The sequence below is a fragment of the Drosophila grimshawi genome, unplaced genomic scaffold (genome assembly GCF_018153295.1).
Source record: "Drosophila grimshawi isolate 15287-2541.00 unplaced genomic scaffold, ASM1815329v1 contig_311, whole genome shotgun sequence".
NCBI lineage: Eukaryota > Metazoa > Arthropoda > Insecta > Diptera > Drosophilidae > Drosophila > Drosophila grimshawi.
This window is the reverse complement of record NW_025063098.1, coordinates 25574192-25599549: the sequence shown is the minus strand read 5'-3', so window position 1 is coordinate 25599549 and position 25358 is coordinate 25574192. Positions and strand designations below refer to the sequence as shown.

The window sequence follows — 25358 nt, the reverse complement described above, 5'->3', positions numbered from 1 at the left end:
GCATATATACGCATATATGCAGACGGTTTAAGGTTTTATGTTCACTATATATGACTTCATATGACATATTTGTAATAATAATATTTATTATAAGTATTATATTTTAGAATTTTGTTTAAAAACTAACCTCTATATGTATATGTTTAATTTAACACACATAATTCGTTATCTTTCTTGTTTTCTTTTTGTTTTTTTGTGTTAATATGTATGTATACACATATATACATATATATATACTCAAATATATATGTATATATATATATAAATATATACCTATGTATATATATCGTATGCATTTATATGTGTGAGTGTGTATATTAGTTTTTTAGTTATTTTTGTTTGTTTATTAAATTTAATACATAAGTATGTTGTGTGCTTATCTTTTACGCATGCATCTGTTTTGTATGCAATTCAACTTTCTGCCTTAAGTTTTGACATTGAAAATTCATTGCTAAAATTTGAAATGGGGCCCAACAGACCATAATTTTCTGTTCATATTTTCTGATGCGCAGTTGTTTTTGTTTTTTTTGTTTTTCTTTTTTTTTTTATATATGATTTATATATATATTTATATATTAACTATAGATTTGAGTGAAAAAATATACAGTTATTGTGTGTGTATGTGTGTTTGTTGTGGCCAATTGTTTTTATGTTGGCCATGGTGTTGATTTTGTTGTTCTTCATCTTGTTGTTGTTGCTGTGTTTTTTGTTGTTATTATTATTCCTGATGATTTATGAATGTCAAGAATAATATTACTTTTAGCATATACAATTTGTGGCTATGCTACATAGTACATAAGTGATTCGCTTTAAAAGACGCACCAACAATGTCATCATCATCATCATCGTATCCCTTATTCAGTTTTGTGTGTTTGTTAATTTACAAGATTTGATATACGATATATATGCATATCTCCATATCTATACCTACATCCATATCCACTTCCACATCCATTGTACGCATTCATTTCAATGTTTTCGTTATTTATTGGATTTTAGTTTCTTTTGCAAATTTCATCACGTTGCCAATAGTAAGACGTTGCTGGCAGCATTGTTGTATACTACGCAACGGCGGCGGTTGTATTCGCATTTGTTGGCGGTGGTGTAGCCGTTTGTTGTGCCACTGCTGCTGCCGCCGCCGTCGATGATTGTTGTTGTTGTGCTGTTGCTTGTTGCTGTTGTTGTGTTGAATTCGATGTGGCTGTTGCCGCTGCTGCTGCTGCTGCTGCATTTATGTTGCTCAACGTGTTCGCTGTCAATGCGGAAGACGACGTCGCTGACGAGGGGGAGGCAGTTGACAGTTTAACCACTTGCTGCTGCGACTGCTGCTGTTGCTGTTCGCTCGGCGTTATCAAATTGTTGAGCGTTGTCGTCTGACTGCTGCTGCCAAGGCTACTGCTGTTCGTCTGATTGCTGCTGACTGTACCGCAACTGTTGCTGTTCGTGCTGCTGTTGCTCACATCGTTGAAGGTGGCAGCCGGTGGCAATTGTTGACTGCTATTACTGTTGTCATCGTTGATAACAGCGTTTGTTGTTGTTGTTGTTGTTGCTGCTGCTGCTGCTACTGCCGTTGCTGCTGCTGTTGGTGTGTTGGTAGCAGCAGCAGCAGCAGTTGCAGCTGCATTAGCACTGCACGCTTTAACATCCGATGACAGTGATTGTTCGGGTTCAGTTTTTATGGACGCACTTTGCTGCTGTTTCTCCGCTGTTGTTGTTGTCGTCGCCGAACTGGGCCGTTGCTGCTGCTGTTGTTGCTGCTGCTGGTGTTGCTGCTGTTGTTGTTGTTGCTGCTGTTGTTGTTGTCGCTGCTGCAACAATCTGTATTCGACTGAATGCATTGGTCCAGTGCCACGAGACACTTGATAGAGCACCCGCGATATAATCAACGCCACCTGCTGGTCCAGAATGTGCGACATGACGAGGCCAAGCAGACGCTGCTCCTGTTGCATGAACAGTGAACGATTGTCGGGATGCTTGGCCAGGTGCAGCAAGGTGCCGGCTGCTCGTCGTAACATATCCAGGCTGGTGCCCATCGAGTCGGGATTCTCGCGCAGATAATTGATGCCATGCTGATTGGCAACGCCCAGCGCCGTTTGTTCCGCCTGCTCAATGAATGCCACCAGATACGAGATGCACGGCGATTGTAGGGCCACCGTTCTGGCCATTGCACTGTCTGCCGCTGCCAGATAATGCAGCAAATTGACGGAGAATTCGCGCAACACTTGATCCTCGTTGCGGCACAAGTGACGCGTGAGCACCGCACACAGTTTCTCGAGTCGCGAGAACGGCGGCGTCGCAATCACCAAATCCACATTCGCATCGGTCACGCACAGCTTGCACAGCGCCTCGAGGGCGAGACGCTGTGGGGATAGCGCTGAATTGGGACCGCAAGACGGAAACGGATCCTGGCCGTGCGCACTGGGACAGACCGCCCAGTGGAGCAGGCCATCGATGAGTGGACGGGCAATCAATTCATCGTAGCGTGACAGCTCTAAATGTCCAGCGATATTCGCCATGGCCACCAGCATATTCTCGCGTATGGTTATCAAGTATTCCCACCACCATTCCCGCTCGCCCTGCAACGAACTGCACGAGTCGGTGAAGTCTGTGTCCTCCTCCCTGTCATAGTTGCGCGTCTTGGGCGTACGCCGCAAATGATCGTGATTGAGGAGCAGCAGGCGTCCGAGCACCGCCAGAAATCTTGTCGATTTCGCCAGCACCGTTTCGTTGCCGGGCACAAAGGTCAGATTGCGAAAGATATTCGAGAGGGCGATGCAGCGTCGGGCCAACGAGTCCTGGCTATCGTTCACCAGATACAGTGAGGCCTCGTCGCGCGTATAGCACTCATCCTCATAGCTAGAGTCGCGACGACGCTGCAACACTTGCGCCTCATCGCGTACCGTTGACTTCGGATCGAATCCCTTCGGCTGTGAGGCGACACCGTTTGTGAGTCGCTGCTGCTGCTGTGGCGATTCAATTTCCATGTCGATGGCACGACAATCGCTGTCCACGGTCAGGTTATCACCATCGGCCGCCTCCTTTTTCACCTCCACCGTGGGCTGAGCGAATTCATCGCCATCGGCCAGTTTGGATTTCTTGGTGTCGCCACCACCTCCACCACTACTACTGACGAGTCGTCGCTTCTTGTTGTACGTCTGCTGGAGTAGGCTGCTGTCCTCGGTGCTGCTGCTCGTGGTGTCCTCCTGCTTGAGCAGCACCGTCGATATATCCTCTGTCCGCAGGTGGCTACTATTGTTGTTGTTGTTGGTGGTGGTGGTGTTGCTGTTGTTGGTGGTGGCTTTCTGTGTTATTTCGGGTTTGCCACCCTTGTGCTTGGAGTATGAGGAGGAGGAGCGCACGTATCGCGCAAATGGAATGTTAACAATCTCTGATTTAAACACATCGATGATCCCATCAAGTGGATCCGGTTCCGTAAAGCCATATGTCCAGGCATTGCTGCCAACCGGCTCCAGTTGTTCGTACAATTTATTCGTATCGATATCCCATGCCTTTTGGCGTTCATCCACAAAGATGTCGTGATCGGCGGTCTGGATGCGGACCGGGACACCTTTGCGCGTGACCAGCGTATAATTGGGCGTGAACGAGAGCAGAAGCGAACGCTCCTCGGGATTTGGCTGTACGCGCACCTGGCCCAGATCAATGCCCTCGTCCGCATCATCGGAATCCTCGCGCTGCTGTTTCACATCCATGTTCTCATAGTGTCGCTTCCGATTATAGCTGCAGATGCTGCGCACACAGCGCGTCGTCGTTGTCTGACGCTGCTGCTGTTGCTGCTGCTGCAGCTGTCGCTGATGCAGTTTGTCATCCATCTGCAGGGACATGACGGTGCCGCTGTCCGCATCGTCATCATTGTTATTGGCCGCTTCGTCATTGTTTGTGGCATCCTCGCAACGCTCGTCGAACATTTCGGCGAGATTCTTCTGGAAGTGCTCCAGCAGCAGCGTTAGCAGACCCGGCAAGTTCGATATGCCAAAGAACTGCACGGTGGTGTCATCAAACAGCAGCACATTCAACACATCCAATGCCCAGGTGCATTCCGTGAGCAGACCCGAACGCATCGCCATAAATATTCGCCACGGATCCACGGGGCAGACATCCACTTTGGTCAGGCGTTTGCGTCGATAGAGCATCGGTGTTGTTGACTCCACACTGTCGTGCGGAAAGATCAGCTCCTTCTTCACCAGTTGTGCACCTGCAGCACCTGGTGGCACTTGCACCGGCGCATAATTTGGCTGTTGATTGGGTGGCAGCTGCTGGTGTGGCACCTGCTGCTGATTGGGCAGCTGCTGGTGTGGCGGCTGCTGCTGATTAGGCAGCTGCTGGTGTGGCGGCTGCTGCAGCATTCCTTGCTGCTGTCCAACGATGGGCGGTTGCTTTTGCGGTATCATGGCGCCGGGCGGATTGCCCACCACCATTGGCCCCACCACACCGGGCGAGGTGCCGCCCGCCTGTGATGGCGGTGGCATCGCATATGGTGGCTTCACCATGCCACCGGCAACGGGCGGCATACCTGCTGGCGGTACACCTCCGTGTGGCACTTGTGGCACTGCACCCGGCGGACCACCGGGCTGCTGCTGTGGCGGCATCACTGGCACTCCGCTAGGCATACGCTGTTGTTGTTGCTGCTGCTGCTGTTGTTGTGCGGCGCCCATTGGCGGACGCAGTGATGCACCCGGTTGCGGTATATTCGCTCCTGGTGGTGGCCCCTGAACCGCATTGATTTGCGCCCACTGTGGTGGTGCCGGCTGCTGTTGCTGCTGTTGTTGTTGTTGCTGCTGCTGTTGTTGTTGCTGCTGCTGCTGCTGCTGTTGCTGCTGCTGTGGGGGCTGCCCAGGCGGCTGTCCAGCCTGCTGGTAGGGCGGCTGTTGTTGCTGCGGCGGTGGTGGCGGCTGTTGTGGTGGATAACGATGCTGTTCCCACTGTGCCACGCCTGGCTGCTGCTGGCCGTGCGGACCATGCGGTCCCCCAGGTGGTGCAGCGCCCCGTGGTGGTGCATTGCCCCACGATTGGGGCGCTGACGCTGTGGGATATTGAGGACGATACTGCTGGTTGCCGCCTTGCCAACCACCTAATAAAAAACACAAAATGTTTATCAATATTTAAATACACTTGGACAAAGTATTATGCAAAGCTTACCATAAATTTGAGGCCGCGCAGCATATCCGGGATAAGACTGTGGATCCTTTATAAAGTCAGGATGTCGTCGCGGCTGAGGACTCTGCAAATGTAGAAATTTTAGCTTTCCATTGTGCATTGTGCAGAAATTGTTCAACTTACTTGATCTGGCGCCCTGTAGTAATCCTGCTGGTTGGGAGTGGTTGGTACATAACCACTATTTGGTGGTGCTACTGGCGCTCCACTAGTTGGTGGTCCGCCCGCAACGGCTTGTGCTGGTGGCTGTGGCCCGCCGGGCGGTGCTTGACTATAGGGTCGATTACCATACGGACCATACTGATTAGCACCAGCGGGAGGACTATTTAAATTATTAAACAAACCAAAAATCATTGATTAACAACACGATGAAACAGTAAATTTCGGTTTGCCGAAAAGGAAATATCCTTGCAAAGAAAATCTTTTTTTAATAGGAATATAATCAAGCTTTCAATATGCAGGCAGAAAATAGCTTTAATATAGGAATAATCGTTCTTTAAAATATTATATTCTTAGCCGATAGCAACTATGACAACTAAAAGATAAACTAGTCCGATCTTGAATGACTTTATCCTCATTTTCTAAAGAATAAAGTTAATTATGGGTTAGCTTTTTCAATAAACAGTAAAAAATTGTAGTTGAGAGCTGAATTTTCTGCCGAATAATATTCTGATGGCAAACTGAGTAATCTAGTGATGCAATCGGATATATGCAAGTCTTTATATATATATACTTAGGATATAACTACTTAAATTCTTGACATCAAAAAAAATATAATGCCCTCAGCAAAGGTATTTAGAAATCGATTAATAATCGTTTAGCATATGTACAAAATGCAGCTTTGCAAATAAAATTTGTCTCAGTACGGTTGTAATTCAGTGTTGCCAATTTGTGTGTGGAATGAATTTGAGTGTGAATATTGTGAGTGTGTGAATGTGTTATATGAATTGTGCACTCACGCTTCCCCTTCGGGCCCATAGGGAGGGTACATATTGCGATTCTGCGGCGGATATTGTCCCTGATTTGGTCCGAATGGCTGGCCGGGCGGGCCAGCGGCATTATACTGATCGCCAGAACCATATTGGCCATAAGCACCGGGTTGTGTTGGATAGGGTGAGCCTGCAAAATGTATTAAAAATATTCTTAGTTTTGTGTGACTCATTGCAAAACTGACACTTAAGTTAAGCAGCAACACTATAACAAGTGACAGTGGGCGGTATAGAAATGCATAAAATAAAATACAAGTTAATCGAAGATAAATTGTAATTCGATCTAAAACACAATCGATTCAAAAATGTTAAAATGCATTAAATAAGAAATAAGCCTGTTGTTAACTTAATAAATAAAAAATAAGAAAAATATCACACAGCAAAACACTACTTCATAAATTGAGTAGAGTGCTCGACTAGAAGATATCCTGTAGAATACTTTAAGGCCGAATCCAAAAAACAAAATTTAACTTTTTCACAACATTAAAGAGAATCAAATTGGAATCAAATTTGTACTTATTATTAATATTAAATACAGCAAATTGCAGTTATAAGCTGAAGAATCTAGCTTCAGCGAATTTTTTTTTTGTATTTTAGTTAATTTTGTGATATCGCTTCTTTTTTTTTTACATAAATTGAATTCATGAAATATAAAAGAAATACATTTTTTATTTGGCAGAGTTTGTTTCGTAAACTAAATTTTGTTCTTAAAAAAAAAATAATATAATCGAATACATATAAATGTAATCTAATTTTATCATAGATCGGCAAGATCCAAACCTACATTAAACACAAGTGAAAAACCAATTATTAATTTAGCAATTAGGCACAATTTTGGTGCTACAGTGATACATATATAATGCTTATAGATCTAGATGATCAAATGGAATACAAATGTGTGATAAGGTGACGCTAAAGATATAATTATAATTGTGTACACAGGCAATTAAATACACTACGCGTCCCACATGCAGACCAATTTTGCAATTACTTAAATGAAGAGAAAGACAGCGTTCGTTTTGGTTTTTTTTTGTTTTGGTTTTGGTTTTGGTTTTGAACAATCAAATTGAAAAAAGGGCTCATTAAATAATTTTGACAACGAAATACACACGAAAGAAAACGAAAACGAAGAGAGAAAAAAAAGAGGAGAGAAAAACAGAAAACAAGATGAATATACCTGGCGTTCTAGACACAGGCGTTGGATACCCAGAGCTACCTGGTGGATAAGGTACTCCAGTTGGTGGTGGGCGCGCATGCTGCGACGATGGCGGACCATGTTGCTGCTGTGGTGGTGGCGCCGGTGGTTGCTGTGACGGCGATGGCAATTGCGTTGGAATGCCGACTTGTTGGTGGTGTTGATTGGCCGTTTGTGGCGCGTTTGTGTGCGGTGAATGTGGGGGCGGTGGTGGAGCACCGTGTGACGACGCAGCACCACCAACTCCAGTTACAGCTGCAGCAGCCGCCGCAGCAGCAGCAGCAGCAGCAGCATTTGCAACAGCAGCAACACCACCACCACCAGCGGCCACACCGCCAGCAATTGGATCTTCAAAGGGATTGCTCACATTTATGTTATCACCGGCAACAACAGCAGCAGCGCCAGCGGCTTGATTTTGTGTGCCTAATTTAATTCGGCAAGCGGCATTGATGATGATACATTATGGATTGATGAAGAAATGAATGAATAATGGCACAGTATAAACATAATAAAAGTTCAATTGTGTTGTTTGTTTTGTTGACATGAAAGTTAAGTTTGTGTTTTGTTTTTTTTTTTTTCGAAGTTGTTTAATTATAATGGTGGTGCGTTGTGGTGGTGTTGGTTGTTGGTTGTGGTTGATTGTGGTTTCAGGTGATTGTGATTTTTAATAGTAGTAGTAGTAGTAGTAGTAGTGCGCCCATATTTACGTAACCAACATAAAAATGAATAAACAAATTACACACACATATGAGAAATTAATAGTGAAATTAAATTTGAAGGCAAACAAAAAATATAAATATTTATATATATTTATAAGTATGCATTAACTATTTGCAATACATGTAGTAAAAAACATTGAAAATAACACAAATTGAATGGGGGACAAATTACAATTTAATATTACAACAAATAATCATCAATGATATACACATGTACGTCGCATGTATATATATATCTTTAGTTATGTATATATCGCTATATGTAGTGTATGGTGGTCTGCTTACCTGGATGTGGTGCCTGCGGATTGTTTTGCGATGGCGGCCTTGGCATTTGGCCCGCTGCAGCATAATCTGGCTGTGGACCAGCCGTTGGTGGATATGCACCACCGCCCGTATAACCCGTATATCCATCGATATTTGTGTTTGGTGCACCGCTACCCGGTGGCGCTGGGAAAGAATCCTGCGAGTTCGATGATCCTGTCGAATTTGTTGTGCCAGCATCCAAATGCCCACCACCGATTGGTTGCAATTCATTTGTGATATTGTCGAAGAAAAAGTTGTGCAAATAAAATAAAAACATTTTAAATGATGGTCACGATAAGATTAAGAAGAGTGTGGACTAAAAACTCTCCCGAAAGCACGATAAGACATTTAAGGCCTGATCCACCGCCTGATAAACACTTACCTGGTGATGGCACCGAGGCTGCCTTCGTTGTCTTTTTCTTGCTGCCCGCCTCCACCTGCTGAATGATGGGCAAGGGATCGATGTCGCCACGATCAAAGTGGCACTCGAATGCCAGCAGATTCTTGGTATAGTGTTTGCGTAGGGTGTACGCAGCGCTGCTGCTGGCGCCGATCCCCAGCAGACCGGCAATATCCTTCCAGGTCTTGCTCTTGGTCACCTGGTGACACAACAATGAAAATATATATGCGTGTATATTTTTTTGGAAAATACTACTAAATTCGACTATTAAGGAGTGCGATTTAATTGGGGAAAGTAGTAGTAGAAGAAAATATGGAAAATATGGCGAGCAAATGAAAGCGTTACGCATTCAACGATATATAGTATTTTTTGTTGTTAGTAATGAGGAAAATGGAAAGTGGAAATCAAACGTGATAAAACAGGAAATTACACCACATCAAAAAGAATTAAAAAAATTGAAAACACTTGAGCTTGAATAACAAATGTTGACACATTTAGTTTATAGTAAAATATTTAAAGTGTCTTTGAAAAAGAAAAACCAAAACAATAAAATGATTAACCAAGTTTAAACCGCACATGCTGTCAAAATTTGCATGCAAATGTGTTTCAAAAGATCTATTGAGTTTCTGTTTCAATGAACGATTTAAGAAAAACTTTCAAAACACTTTCAAGGCTTTAACGAAACGCTGATTGTGGTGGAAAATATCATGCTATGGAAAAATTTCACACAAATATAGGTTGAATTGTGTTTTTTTTTTTTTGGCACATTGAAAAAAGAATTTAAAAAATGGCATTTTTCAGTGTTAGCTATAGTTTTTTTTTTTTACTTTGGTTTGGTGGTGTTTTTTTTTTTTTGGTGGTTTGATTGATTGGTTGGTTGTACATTAATTTTGGTTTGTTTGATTTGGTTTTGCTAGTAAATCTAAAAAGAAGTTAGTAAAAGGAGTTACTACGGCACCTTGCATACCTCGACGAATCCGCCACGTTCTTTTACATAAATATATAACCTATATAAATCGAGTGGCTGTTTTGAGATGGTCGGACACGCGGTAATCGGTGTCCGACGCTCCTCCATAAAAGCGCGCAGCTTGTCCAACCAGCCACGCCTATCCGGATTGTCATCCATCTCGTACAGTTTGCACAGCGAATCGGATTTCTTAGTTGTCGTAATCGTGCTACGAAACGGTTCTTGTTGAACAGGAACATGACTGTTGAACACCTGCTATACAAATAGAAAACAAGAAATAAACAATTTATTATGGATTATGATTAATTTACATATATAGATTTATGTGTATGCAACACACACTCACCGAACTTGCAGCTGGGCGTGGCCAGTTTGGGGGAGAATTCATTTCGTACTCCTCGCCAGTTGGACCACCGCCGCCTCCATGCATTACAACTGGATGTGGCGATGTGCTCGGTGGAGCTAAATGGCTTTGGCTATACGGATCATGTTTGCGCGACTTTGGTGTAGTACATTGTGGATCTTCGCCCGATGCTGCAAACAGAACAGAGTCTCAGTTAAGCACACGCCGCAATGTCTATATTGTTAATTATACCCACCAGCCGATGCATTTGAGAGCGTGCTCTGTTGACTAACGTCATCCATTGGGGTGCCATCCGGTCCAGTTGTGACCACAGCGGTTACCGCATGCAATCCCGTCGCTGGCGACGAGCCCGACGAACTGATGCCATTGTCCTGGGATATATGCTCCGTGCCGCTGTCACTGCCAGGCGGAACGCCCAGCATTGACTGTGGCGGTGTGCTGGTCGGTGGCCCCATACTTTGTGGCGGACCCATATGGTGGGGCGGACCCATTGGCATTGAGGGATGCATGCCAGTTGGCCCATTGCCATAGCCCTGGGGCTGCGGACCACCAGCTGGACTGGCGCCGTATCCACCTTTGTGTTGTAAATGCTGTTTCAGATAGTTGAGTGGGCGTGGCGAACCACTGCCTTGGGGTGGCGGTGGCCCCACCGGCGGTGGTGTACCCTTGCCCTGCACATGGTTGCCCATCGCTGGTCCAATTTGTCCCGCGGCACCGCCACCCGGCACCGATTGTTGGGGGGATGGCGGCACCCACTGATATGGCGGATACTGCGGATGTGGACTGCCACCGCTGTGATTGGGCATGGATCGTGGGTAGCCAGTTTGTGCGTTGGATGGCATGCTGTTCGCACCACCAGCCGGTTGACTGCCCGGCGGCGGTGGTGGCCCCGCTCCATACGCACCCGACGGATACTGAGGCCGTGGCGGATAGTTGCCTAAAATAATCAGAAAAACAAAGTAATTAATTATTGAAATACAAACAAATCGAATTGTGATAATACCTTGAGGATATTGCTGTGGTGGATATCCTTGTGCACCGGGATTTTGACCGGGTATGCCCATTTTGTAGCTGGCATGCATAAGTTGCGGCATGGGATAGCCACCTGTTGCCCCCTGTGGGGGCGGTGGTGGCGTTGCCATATTGTTAACATTTTGATTTGGCGGCGGTGCTGGCGGTGGCGTCTGCTGCGGCGAATTACTCGCCGAAGATGCTGAATTTGATGCCTGTTGCTGCTGCTGAGATTGTTGCTGAGATGGTGGCCCACCTGGTAGACCGTGTGGTGGCATCGGTGGCGGGCCACCAACCACTGTTGGCTGCTGCATTGGACCGCCACTACTTGACTGATTACTCGCCGGTCGCGAGATTGGATGATTTTGTGCTGAATCGAAGAAATAGAAGAAAAAGAGAGGAAAAACCCGCTTATTAATCACTGTCTGTATGCAAGTATCCTTTATCGAGATACATACCCACTGCAGGAGACATTGATCTGGAGCCCGAGGAGCCAGTCGGCGAGGGTGTTGGCCTCATCACTTGCTGTGGATTTGGGGTGCCAGGCGGACCAGAGCCCATGCCACTGTGTGCTCCGCCACTTGAGCTATCGTTACTATTTTGTCCAATCAGCTCCTGCAAAGAATATTTACATGTTAATCAAGTTTGAGTACACCACTTCAATTGCAAAAATAGTACATAAATAACAGTTCATTAGTTAATTTAAAAAAAAAAAAAAAAAAAGAAGGTAATTTAGAAAATATTCGAAAAAATATAATAATCGTAATTATTTGGTGGCACCAAATTTGTTAAGCTAACGTCAGCAAAGGAACCATTTTGGCTATGGCTCTAACATTATACAATAATATTAGATTTCTCTTACTAGTTTTAACTACACGCATATTGCAGCATTTAGTGTTAAAGAGCACGCACTTTAAAAGTTGCGCAATTCTAACCAGCTTACCACACACACACACACACAGATATATATGCAGAGGAGAGGAGAGAGGAATGGAGTAGAGTGGAGAGTGCTACAATAAAATCTCGTATTAGAATATCAACAAAACTGAGTTTCCATGCTGAAATTCTAAACGGTCGATTGTAACCTTAGTTTTTTGCCGCCTGCTTATAAGAAAACCAAGCAAAAAAAGAAACAACTCAGCCCAACAAGAGAGCACACACACACACAAATAAGAAACACACCGAGATAGCGAGTAAATACACAACACACATACACACGTATATTTATATATATATATATGAATATATATAAAGCTAAATACAGAGACTTAAGCCGACAGCAATTCGAGTCGCAGCACAGTAAAACGAACGGCGCGGGATCAACATTGTCGATATAAATGACGATGAGAGAGGCAGGGTGCGGAAGAAGAGAGAGAGAGAGCTGAAAGATAGTGAGAGAGAGAGAGAGAGATAGATGAAGAGAGAGAGAGGTAGTAGAGGTGGCCGCGACGGCAAAACGACGCTGTTCGTTTTGGTATCTGAGAAATTAAGTGAAGTGAAATGAAATGTACGACGAACTGACGGGGAAACACAGCCAGCAACGACAGCGACGGCAAAGTCAAAGCGCACAACAACAACAACAACAGCAACAACACATCAAACAGGCAAGGCAAGGCAAGGCAAGGCATGCCAGGCCAGGCCAGAGCAAAAGCAAAAGCTATGTGGAACGAACGAATAACGACAAAGTCGTCGACGCGAACTGCAGCAGCAGCAACTTGAAGCGTTTCAGAGGGGTCCCGGATTGGAGATGTGGCAGTGGTAGTTATGGCGCGCTTTGAGTGAGCCAACGTACGATGACAAAGACGTAGATAAGAAACAGCAACGTGAACGAGCACTCACACAGACACACACGCGCGCACACATTTACACGTCGAAATATAATAAAAAAAAAAAAAGAAGAAAAATGAAATAAAAACAACAACAGCAGTGCCAGTCATTCGTTTCTTTGCTCGTCGTCGTTTCTCTGCTCATTCGCTTTCGTGCCAGAGCGCGTCGAGTGTTGTTTAGTTTATGGGTAAGTGTGCGCTCGCGGGGAGTGGTGGGGGCAAAGGGGAGCGCCGGCATGGAGTATACTTGAGTATCATCGGCGACGGCAACGGCTGCGGCGCGTTGATGACGAGAATAGCAAAGCCACCACAGGCGGCGGCGGCAGCAGCAGGCAGCAAGGCAAAGCTAAAAAAGCCAGCTATGTTTTTTTATGTGTATGTATGTGTGCGTGAGTTTGAGTGTGTGTAATGTGTTTGAACGATGGGGCGACGCTCCTCAAGCTAAAGGCGGCCCACGTTTTTAGTAGTGAGTAAGTATATATGTGTATGTGTGTTGAATGTAAGCTTGCCGGTCGCTCGGTGTGTAGAAAAATTGCTTGGGAAGAAAAACAGGCGCTGCGGGAATGGCACAATGAAATCATTTATAACAAGCATGCGTTCGTCTACGTACATGTATGTATGTATTTATATATATATATGTAGTATTCACTATTGTAGAACCTAAATCGCAACAATAATGAAATTTGTGTACAAACAATTGCAAAATTCAGAAACATGCAAATCTTTGAATAAAAAGGATAATTTTTTAGGGTCATCGTTTTAAAATAAAAAGGATTTCAAAACTTGACAGCACTTAAGATCCAAGAAAATGCATATCTAAATGAGCCAGTGTTGCACACTGCAAAATACAGTGAATGTAACATTAAAAGCTTACACTGTAAAGTGGAAATGGATTCATATTAGCCTCAATATCAAAGCCAACAAAGTTGCCACCTAATGTACAACATGCATATGTAATTTAAACACATACACACACACACACATACACACATTAATATTTTAATAAGTGTTGTATGGGACAAGATGTTATACATATGAAAGCAATGTGTTTTTGTTTCATAAACCGCACACTATGTATAGATAGAGATTGGCTTAAAGCTAGCTGACTGACACACACACATACATACATACATGTATATACACATAATGCACCATTTGCATCAGATACAGATGCAGATACCGACTACATGCAATGTGTGTGAATACAAATACTGCTACAACAAACGGAGGCAAGCAAAAATTGCTCGACACAGCTGAGCTGAGCTGAGCTGAGCTGTTTGAAATCAGCGCCAAACCGTTGGAAAAAAAAACCCCACCGCAACTGGTGAACGAACGAGCGAGCGAACATTCATTAGTTATTTCTGGGTGTGTGCGCGCTTTTTGTATCTGTTTTTCAAATACACTCGCACATGTATGAGTTTGTAATAGTGTGTGTGTGTGTGTGTTTGTGCTTGTGCACATTTGGAAATTTATGAGTAAAACGAGTGTGTCTGTGTGCATAATGGCATTAAGGACCGCGCCAGCCGAAGATTAAAAATACTTCTCTCATTTTGGAAACTGTAATTTTGTGCATTTGTGTTAATTAAAGATACCGACTTTAGAGAACGTAGCTGATTGCAGTCCGAGATAAAAAAAAAACACCATACAGTTGGCTTTTGGCTTAAAGATGTAAACTTGACAGCATCGAACACTGCAAATGATAATAATATTTATACATTACAGCTGAACAAAATATAATATTCAAATATACTATATGACAAAGGAAAGCGCAACCAACTTAACTTATTACCAAAGCAAATAAGTCTGGCAAGGCCACAAGGAAGTAACTGAAATCAAAAGGGAATAACGAATATTCTTTGTAAAAGAGAATTAAAGCTCAACCAACTTAACTTCGAACTCAAGCAAATATATGAGCAGTCTGGCAGGGCTACAATTAGAGAAAACACAAGTTCGATCATTGAAATTCAACTCTGTCAATCTGTGGAGTTGTATTTTTTATACACAACAATATTAAACAGTTATTGTATAAATACCGCACACGCACACATTGCAGCAATCAGTGAATGATTTCTTTAAAGAGCCTAAGAAGTGTCGCAGCAAGTGAATCAAGTTCCCGTTTTGTGTTGTTAGCAAGGCACGGCATATAAAAGTGAATAGCCGGCAAGCAACAACAACAACAATAACAACAAGAAGAACAAGAACAACAACAGTGACCTTGGCATTGACCCAAATACATGCATATATGTGAAAACAGATGCTCTTTGTGAGATCTTGAGAGTGTACCCCGTGTTTTATCTATGTATTTGTGCACACACCAACAACAACAACAAAAACATAAAGGGAATGAGTAAAAAAAAAAATGGTATGAGGAATTTCGACGGCAGCGTCAGCGGCAACAGCGACCATCATCACGGACATTCTGAATGAATAAATGGGGCTTTACGCATACACACTCACTACCCAAATATGTACACACATATATACACATCTGTATGCATGTAGTGAAATGGAGTGAGGCAAACACAACATAAAAGTGGTTGTGCTCTGATAGCGCATATCAGTCAAGCGCCACAACTCAGCTCAGCTCAATGTGTGCTTTGGCTTGCTTGGAGGCAATCAGCTGCGACTTGACTTTCTGGGATCAAAGCCCAACAATTAAATATATGTTTACCTGGTGCGGCGATGGTGATGCCTGAGAGGGCTGCGGCGATGGACTCGGTGCATGACCCGGACTGCTGCTGGGTGGCGGACCACCACCAGCGGCATGCGGCGTTGGCGGTTGCTGTAGCGGTGCATGGTGCGGTGAGGCAGGCGGCAATGGATGGCCGGGACCAGGACTTGGCGATGAGCCGCCTGGCCACGGTCGATTTGGTTCGGGATACTGCAAATAAAAGTTAAGATCACGTTAATAATACTCAGAGTTAATATGATTTACAAGTAATATTAAACATAAATAAATCAATAAAACAAACAAATATTAAGTTGTTTTTGTTTTTCTTCCAATTCTCTATATGTGTTTCAAACCCGATTAAGAATAAACACGTTAAAAACGGTTTTTAATATTGTTGAAATTACGTCGATAGCATTAGTAATTATTTCCAAAAAAGATAAATTAATTTAATTTAATTGTAATTTTATTTTTTCTTTAAAAATCTGGCAATTGCCATTGGACTAGTTAAATTTCAACTGTAAACATTTGTGCTCATTTTATAGGGTATATCGATGGCCATCAATTGCTGAATTGATGAGTGATTTAAATTGTTTTCTCACCTGGTGCGTTGTGTAGGCAGTTCGATGATTGGGCCCGGTCGCCGGTAGACCTGGTGGTGTTGGGTATCTTTGCGGGTACGGCGAATATTGAGAAGTGGGCGGTGTGTTTTGCTGCTGCTGCTGTTGTTGTTGCTGTGTTGGGCCGGGTGGTGGCGCCGGCGCTCCGGGTGCGCCAACTCCACCGGACTGTTGTCCCGCCTGCTGTTGTTGTTGGGCTTGCTGCTGTTGTTGTTGTTGTTGGGGCGAACTTGGATAGGAACCTGAGTTTTGACTGTGAGCTGGCGGATATGGTGATTGACCTCTGGATGTATTTGACTGTGTAAATAAAATTAAAATTAAACATTTCGCTTTGATTATTTCCATGTATCAATTAAATGTTTATATAAATATTCGTACATTTACTCTTTTATTTAATCAGTCAATAAAAGCCTGTCTGTCCGTCTTTCTGCCTCCCCCATATAAGTCTAATTTCACATTCAATTCAATTTTCGTTACGTTTTATCATTTTAATCGATTTTCCACAATCGATTCATACACACACACACACACACAACTTAGTGCTCTGTGTATTTGTACAGCAGATTTTGGCGCTCCTGGGGGGAAATTGTCGATTGACAGTTACAAATGTGCATATCAAGCATGTAACGATGTTTTAGCTCTGAGTGTGTGTGTGTAACTAAAGTTGTGCACAAACACAGTTGATGATACATATATATGTATATACATACACACACACACACACACGTGCATTTGTATGTGTATGTACAACATTTCTTCGCTTTTGGTGTCTCAGCTTAATCAATAATATGATTACAATATAATTAAGGCATGTACGAGCTATAATTGTTTAGAAATGAGTGTGTTAATTAATACTGCATTACGACGAAGTTTTCAAATTGTTGAATGAATAATTTATTGTGCGAATAAAATATTGAATTTACCCATAACAAACTAGTCTAACAAAATCATCAAATGTGGAAAACATTTTCATATTTTGTTTGGGGGAGAACTGGTTGGCTTATATAACTTGACTTGCATGTAGACTACTCAAATGAATGATATATATTCCCATCACATAGTTTATTAATCGAACAGACTATGCATGTGTCCTACAAAAGAAATAGAAATAAAAATGGATACCCTAGACAAGACAGAAAAACACAAAAGCTTCACATTCAAAGTGAAGTTCGTTACAACTACAAAGAAAAATGGAAATGCGTGTAATAAAATACATGAATAAGGCGCAAGCAAGACAAGTGAAGAGGCGAAGAGAATATATACAAATACATGCATACATACATAGCATGTACCCATAATCATAGTCATGCATGTATGTATACACATACATACAAACACCCGCACTCACGCCCCAAACCCTTCGTCAATGCCCATAACAAATGGCAAAGCAAAAGCAGCAGCAGCAGCAGCAGTAACAACAACAACTGCAAAGTCGTCGTCGTTGTAGCATTGTTGCAAATGCCAGACCGATGTAAAACATGGCAATAAATCTAATGGAAGAGATGCCAGCAACGGACGCACAAGCGTGTGTCTGTGTATGTGTATGCGATTGTGTTTGTGTGCGCTAAAGCCGGCAGGACAAGCAGCAAGCAAGCAGGCCGCCAGCCAGGCAGGCAGGCAGACAGGCAAGGCAAGGCAGGCAGCGGCAAACATCGCCTGGTCCACTACAGGGTGACAGGAAACATGAATGGATGGTTTTACTGCATACCGACGAGGGACTTTTATGTGCGCTTGAGTATTGTTCGTGTTTGTGTGTCCGTGTCTCGCAAACGAAAGAGAACTAAAGCAAAAAAAGGGAAAACTCATCATGGATGAAAATCAAAAGCAAAAATGACTGCGTGCGTGTGTCTGTGTTGTGTATTCCAACCAAGCAGGCAGGCAACCACACCAAAAGCAGGGCTGAAGTGGAACTCACAGAAAGAAGAGAGGAAGGGTCGGCAAAGCTGTGCTGCGAACGAACAAACGAACGAATGAACCGAACAAGCGAGCGAGCGAGCAAGCAAATGACAGCGCAACGGAGAAAATAACGTTTGTGTGCATGACAGATAGACAGCCACAGGAAAGGAGAGGAGAGAAGAGGCGAGTGGAAGAATTGCATTTTGTGTGTGTGTGTGTGCGCTGTTTTAACGGTGGTAGGTTAAAAGCCGGCTACGGACTCAAAATATAAAACCAGCAAAGCAACAAAGCAGACCCAATTGAATCGCAACAAAAAAGAAAAAAAGAAAAGGGAAACATGTGGAAAATTGTCCAGCTGCGAGAATTAAGTCGATCAAAAGATATTATTTGTGGCATACAATAAATGCAATAAATATTGGCATTTCATTCGTAATAGGGTTTAATATATATATATATATATATAATTATTAACTTTAAACTAGAGTCGATAAAACTAAAGATTCTTTTTATCTTTTTAATGATATCAAATGTGATTACTCTTCGCTCATCGATCTACTGAATATGAATACTCTTTTAGTCCTCAATCTTACCTTTACAGGGTATAAAGAGCTGCCGCTTTCCTGTATCTTATTTTATTATATACAAGTATATTATACATAAGCACAGAGCCAGACGTGTTTTTATGCAGGATATCTCTGTACGCAACAACAACTACAACAGTAAAAAGGGAATGTTTAATACAGACAACATATATATACATATATGTGCATTTATATGCATACATATACAAATATGATTGCCAGTAACAATTTTAGGGGATTATTTGCATAAATGGTGATATATTTGAGAATGGCAAACAAATATTGAAAATATTAACGACAATGATTTGCAAATTGAAGACACTTGATTTGACATTAAGTTGTGTTACAATATATATACATATTTACATATATTGTATATATAAATATATACACGTGCCACAATACAAACAACCCCGATGCAACAGCAGCAACACATAAGAAGGAGGAAAACAAAGCCAAAGGCAGCGTTCTTTTTTATGTGCGCCACTTTTTGAAGGTCGAACCTAAAAGAACTTTAAGCGACCCAACAACAAAAACAACAACAACAAACAATAAAAATACAAAACACAGAGAGACAGCAACAACAAAAACAACGATAACAAGTCGCAGTATGAGCCCGAAATGTCTATGGAATGGGAAGACCGGCGAATACCAAAACAAATGCCCATAAACATAATCGTTCAAAGGTCAGGGAAGGTTCACAAAACCTGAAGCCGTTAAGTGAAATTGAACGTTGATTATATATACAGCAACACCTGTTGACAGACAGACGAGACAGCTGAGAATTCGATTATACAAATCTAAAATGCAATCGCTTGGAACATTTTAAAATTAGTTTGGTTTATAGAAATACATAACTTTCGAATATTGCATTTTATAATCACAATTCACACAGTTGTGTCGAGAAAAATATTACTAAACAAAGTACACAATTAATTATATTTGTTTTGTAATCGCACGAACAATTTAATAGACAAACAAGTCTCTGGCACTTGGAATAAGTCTATTCGTACTAGTTTACATTTAGTTAAGACAGAATAACACATCCATAAGTACAAGTTTTTTGTGTACGATATGATAACTAGTTGTTTCGAAATCTTCAACGTTTGGATATTACAAAACCCCCATCGACAAATAAAATCTATAATGTTTATTAAGGTGCTGATAAGATTTGCGCAAATTTGATTTGTCTTTTTCTTTTCTTGCTTTTTGTTTGATTTGTTTTGTTTATAGGTGTTTTCTCTAAGCACAGTCATAATTTGGCTTTCAAAGTTCATTGCCTTTTGTTGAATCGACTTGTGTTAGTCATCTCATTCAGACACCTACATTTGAAACTGAACTCGATTATATATTATATTTAATTAATTAAAATCATGAAAATCGATTCGATGAGTGCCGAAGATTGAATGCCCTTATACAAATATTGATTATATTGCTGTTTTACATGTAAAGCAATAAATTGTAAGTATTTTTTGGTTGGTTTAATAATCAACCACTTTTTGTACTATGAACAAGTTTTAATCAATATTTTTTGAGCAAGCTTCATTCCCATTTTTTTTAATGAAAGAGAAGGGTATTTTTAATTAAATTTTAAATTCCAAAACTACCCATTTTTTTCTTGATTATTGTTTAATAATCAACGACTTTGTGTATTTTACACAAGTTGCAATCGATAATTTTTCACAAGCAAAATTTTACTTTTCGAAAAGAATGGGCAATTAGAATTTTGTTTAATAATTTAGAATTTGTTATTTTTAATTCCTAAGCAACTATGCGCAACAATGTAATTAAGATAAGCATTTGATAATAATTATAGCAAAGGCGCAGCTCACGTAAACAACAATAAAAGAATACGCATAAGCAAAATATAGAAATAAGAAATGAGCACATAACAAAACAAAAACACACACACACACACATACATGCATTGAGACGCAAACAAATATCATATGTATGTATTTATGCATGTACGTGTGTGTGTAGTATAAATGCCGCGTCTCTTCTGCTTCTGCCTGCTTTTGTCAGGTGGTGGTGGTCTCGTGGTGGTGGTGGTGGTAGTACTCTTGATAGTGATGGTATAATAATGCTGGTGTTGGTGGTGATGGTGCCGGCAACTTCTTCTTCTTCTCCTTCTCTTTTGCCAACATCAGAGTGCCGCCTTTTCATGTTTTGTTATTGTTGTTGTTTTCCGGCAACGAGTGCAGGTTCTTTTTGGGCAAAAATGTGGGCAGACTTTGGGTCGCAAGCGAAATCTGTGTTTTATATGTGTCAGTATGTCTGCGGCATGCGGCATGTTGTGGAACCTACACAAGACGCGCCAATTGGGCAACCTTTAAAACACAACACAGTGCAAAATAACGCAAACGTATAAAGAACGGAAAAGTGCAAGTGCTACAAAGGGCAAATAATGGTCGAGAGTAACTATTTCGTTATTCAGCTTATTGTCGATTGTCTCATTCTTGCAACATTTTCAAGGTATCAGAAAGGCGAATTAACTGTTCATTTACTAAAAGCCAACATTATCACTGATATGATTTTAAGTTGTGTTTGCCCCTCTAATTCTCCAATTGCATTCATTTTAAACATCATTATTAACTGAATTGAAATGATTTCAATGGATATACAGTTTTCTGTGTTGAGTTAAACCTGGTTCTTAAAGATTGGAATTTCAATTTTAAGGTACTGAAAAATCCGTTTAAAAATCTGGATAATAGATAATCTCTCTCTATAAAAAAGATAAGCCATATAATAGGTTGATTTAACTGTTCGACTGGGGATAAGTATGCGGCATTTAAATTAAGGATCAAGTACATTGGACTTTGACATAAGACGATGATAATTATGGTTAGTATTATTGGGATTGGGATTCATGCACTGCGATCTACCACATCTATTGTGCAGCTTGCTGAGCTTCCATCAACCCCAGCTCCTCCACGAATGCAAGAATCTTTGTCGGATATTCCCAGTATACTACATATTTCCTAGCTAAAGCGACACAATCTGCCAGGATGTATTTTGACGACTCTTCCTCGTTTTTACAAAACCGGCACAGTTCGATACTAAAAATACCCAGTTTAAATAGGTGACTTCTTGGTCTACAATGTCCTGCAAAAAGACCGGTGAGTATCCTAAGCCTATTCTTTTATTACCTGCCTTAATCGCTCATGATTATAGCCGTCCAAAATGCATTTGACTCTAGTGCAATGCATATACATTATGTACTTCGATGTCAGATTAACACAATTAGATTATATCTGCTTCAAACTAATCGAAAGTTGAGCTCAACTTACCGGTGGCGGTGTCCTGTACGTGGAGCCCAGCTGTGGACTGTAGGGCCTTGGTGGTGGTGCCCAGCCCCCCTGTTGCGCACCGTATGGCTGATGTTGTGGCGGCGGCGGCGGTGGACCATGGCCGGGAATTGGTGGTCCACCTGGTGGTCCACCCGGTTGCTGCTGCTGTTGTGCATTTTGTTGATGCTGCTGCTGTTGTTGTTGCTGCTGTTGTTGGGCTGCTGCTGCCGCTGCTGCAGCTGCATTTGCCGCCTGCTGTTGCGAGTCGTAGTTGTTGGCATAGCGATGTTGCGGCGGAGGCGGCGGATTCGACGATTGCAGCAGTGAATTCAATGTGGGCGTTGGACCCTGAGGCGGCTGTCCCGGTATATAGCGTTGCTGCTGTTGCTGTGGCGGCGGTCGATTTGGTGACCCGCCCGGTGCACCACCTTGTGGCTGTTGTTGTTGCTGCTGCTGGTGCGGCGGTTTGCCTCCAGGCGGTGGCTGATAGCGATAGGGATCCATATTGGGATCGGCGGAGTGATAGCGCCCATAGGCGGGATGTGCATGCGGTGGTGGCGGTGGCAAATGTCCCGAGGATCCATATTCATCCTTGACACCGGCCGCATGCTCTGGCGGCAGCGGCAGTGGTCCTTGTGGCGGCGGTGGCGGTGGTCCACCATGATGCTGCATGTGTGGTGGCATTGGTGGACCTTGTGGATGCTGCTGCTGCTGTTGTTGCTGTTGATGTAGATGGTGATAGTGGGACATGGCTGCGGCAGCCGGATCATTTGGTGCACCTGGCGCTGGTGGCCCGCCATAGGGATGGGGCAAGGGGCCACCTTGTTGTTGTTGTTGCTGCTGTTGTTGTATGTTGGGATCGTTGCCGTTGTTTGGCGTGGGCGGGCCCGATGTGGGCGGTGTAGCGCCACCACCACCAGCAGCGCTCGCTGCAACCGTTGCGGCCGCATTAGCAGCACCACCAACACCACCAGCCGAGGGCGATTTTATTTTTTCATTCATAGCCACAGAGTGTGTTTTTTTTTGGGGCTGCTTAACAAATCGTTTGGCTGCGCTTGCTGAAGAATCTGCACAGAGGAGGAGAACAACAACAACAACAAAGTTGACGCTGACACTGAAGCTGACGCTGATGACGACGACGACTTCCCCGACGACTGCAGCGGCAAGTTTGAGGTTATGTTAGCTGCAAGTTTTTCAAGAAGCATTCGAGATTAGTTTTCGATTCCTACTACTACAATAATAATAATAATAATAATAACAAACACACACACACACACACAATCAAAATGAAGAGCAGCTAGACATACATACACACACACACACACACATTCATATGTAAATATGTATTTCTTTTGGCCGCCAACGAGAATTTTGTAACTCTTCATTCTTGTGTGTGTCTCGGTCTGTTAGTGTGTGTCTGTGTCTGTGTATTGAAAAGTCAGCAGCTACCACAGCATTCTCTGCTGACTGTCCGCCGTTTACAAATTGTCGCGCTTTGACAGTCGACGAGAGAGGGAGAGAGAGCGCGTTGCTCTCTCGCGCGTTTACACTCTCTTGCTCTCTCACTGAATTCGGTTCTCGCGCTCTTTACATTTGGCAACGCCGCCGCCATCTCACTTGCATGTGAGTGTCGCTCGCGCTCTCTCTCACGTTCTCGCTCTCCCTGTCGCACTTGTGCGCGGCATGGAGTGTCTGTATTAGTTCTTGTTTGCAAAAGGGCAGAGTAAATTATTCATTAATTATATTTTATTCAAAATGTTGAATTAAGTCCTTCACTTCTTGTTTTTTGTGTTTGTAAATAGACCGATTGTGTTTATAAAATACAAATCATTTGTTTTCTGCACAAGACACACAATAAGTCGCAATATGGCACATTTCATTATTTATTTTTTATATTATTTTAAAATTAAATTCGCAAATCAATTAAATTTACACCAGTTAAGCAAATCAGAAAAAAGCCGCTCACTTTTCAATGCAATTACAACGTTTGTTTCAAAACATTTATGATCATTTTCCGGGCATTCATAATAAAGTGGCGAAATATTTTCCAAAATGTAAAATTGCAAATTGAATCACATTCCGAATTCAAGTGCAATTATAGAAAGAAAAAAAACAGAAATGCATATTTCAATTGCACCCGATGATTTCCATATGCAAATATATACATATATATATATATATATATATGACGATAGATCTCTCTCCACTCTCTTCTCGCTCTTTACTCTTTGCCAGATTTGTGAAAATTAGATATTTACTTAGTGTTTATCTTTAGAACGTATAAGGAGTCATTAAAAAAAATAACACACATTTCATTATACGATTGTATTTTTCATATTTGTTGCACATGGGAGAGAAGTGAAGCGTAAGCGATTTAATAATATTTTGCAGACACTTTTCCAATTTGCAGCAATAATAATTTTATACATTTTTTCTTTTCATTTTTCATTATCCCACTTGGCGTGCGATTTCTTTTCGTATATTTGCTTTGGATTTTTTTTTGCGCGCTCTCTCGTTGATTTCATTTCGTTTTGTGTGTGTTGTGGTGTGTGTGCTATTTATCTCGCTTGTATTATTATATGCGGCCTTTTTTCGTAATGCAAATAGGTGTGCGAGAGCGAGACAACCACTGTTGTTATATTTAAATTTTAATGCCGAATGTGAGAACAAAACGAGTTTAGCTGTCGCGTTTTTAACAAATTGTTTTTGCTAAATTCTACTTTTTTTCTGCTTTTTCTTTATGGTTAAGTACATTCATTTCTTCTTGTGGCTCCGCTCTGAATTTGAGTCAAGTTATTATAATATATATATTTCTGTTGCATTTGGCTCTGCCGTCGAACAAACAACAGTTGTAATTGCATTGCTCGCTGCTGCTGACGTTTGTCGTAGTCGCTGCTGCTGCCGTCGTCGTCTCGTTTATGCTACATTTAAGGTTTTTTTTTTCATTTTTTTTTCTTTTTGTGTGCGATTATCTTTTTGGTTTGGCGCACAGATTGATACATATTTTTGTGGCTGATGATGCAAGGATAATTTTTCTTTCTTTTCTTTTATATTTTCTGTATACACACGCACACACACACACACATGTATCTGTAGCGAACTTTGAGCCTGTTGTATGTGTGTACATATTTGGTTTTTCTTTACGTAGTTCGCTTCTACTTTTCACTTTGCGGTAAATTCTTGCTTCATTTCAAGTCATTTTTCTCAACTAATCGACACACACATACACACAGACATTCACACATACTTATGTGTACGTACAACACACCCACACACACACACACAGACACACACTTACACATAGAAATATATTCACGCATCGACCGTCCATAGACTGGCTATATACACTAAAAACGA

General features: G+C 42.2%; 1 protein-coding gene across 1 annotated transcript; it reads right to left on the bottom strand.

The window, feature by feature from the left end:
• Nucleotides 1–673: 673 nt before the first annotated feature.
• LOC6568136 (trithorax group protein osa) lies at nucleotides 674–25358 on the bottom strand. Its single transcript, XM_032740581.2, has 17 exons — nucleotides 25300–25358; nucleotides 22224–23184; nucleotides 22002–22166; nucleotides 16217–16531; nucleotides 15618–15827; nucleotides 11579–11735; nucleotides 11113–11490; nucleotides 10345–11046; nucleotides 10092–10279; nucleotides 9746–10000; nucleotides 8762–8977; nucleotides 8361–8592; nucleotides 6132–6291; nucleotides 5299–5494; nucleotides 5158–5239; nucleotides 1778–5089; nucleotides 674–1651 (listed from the first exon to the last, which is right to left on the bottom strand). Exons 2-17 carry the CDS (start codon nucleotides 23001–23003, stop codon nucleotides 1062–1064), a joined length of 7938 nt encoding a protein of 2645 aa, XP_032596472.1. The 5' UTR covers nucleotides 23004–23184; nucleotides 25300–25358; the 3' UTR covers nucleotides 674–1061.

Excerpts from the sequence above, each read along its gene's own strand:
- LOC6568136 (XM_032740581.2), bottom strand. The coding sequence starts at position 23,003 with ATGAATGAAAAAATAAAATCGCCCTCGGCTGGTGGTGTTGGTGGTGCT. Across the intron at positions 10,280-10,344 it reads GCTCTCAAATGCATCGGCTG|CATCGGGCGAAGATCCACAA; the intron begins GTGGGTATAATT and ends TTCTGTTTGCAG. Across the intron at positions 5,495-6,131 it reads TATGGGCCCGAAGGGGAAGC|TCCTCCCGCTGGTGCTAATC; the intron begins GTGAGTGCACAA and ends TAATTTAAATAG.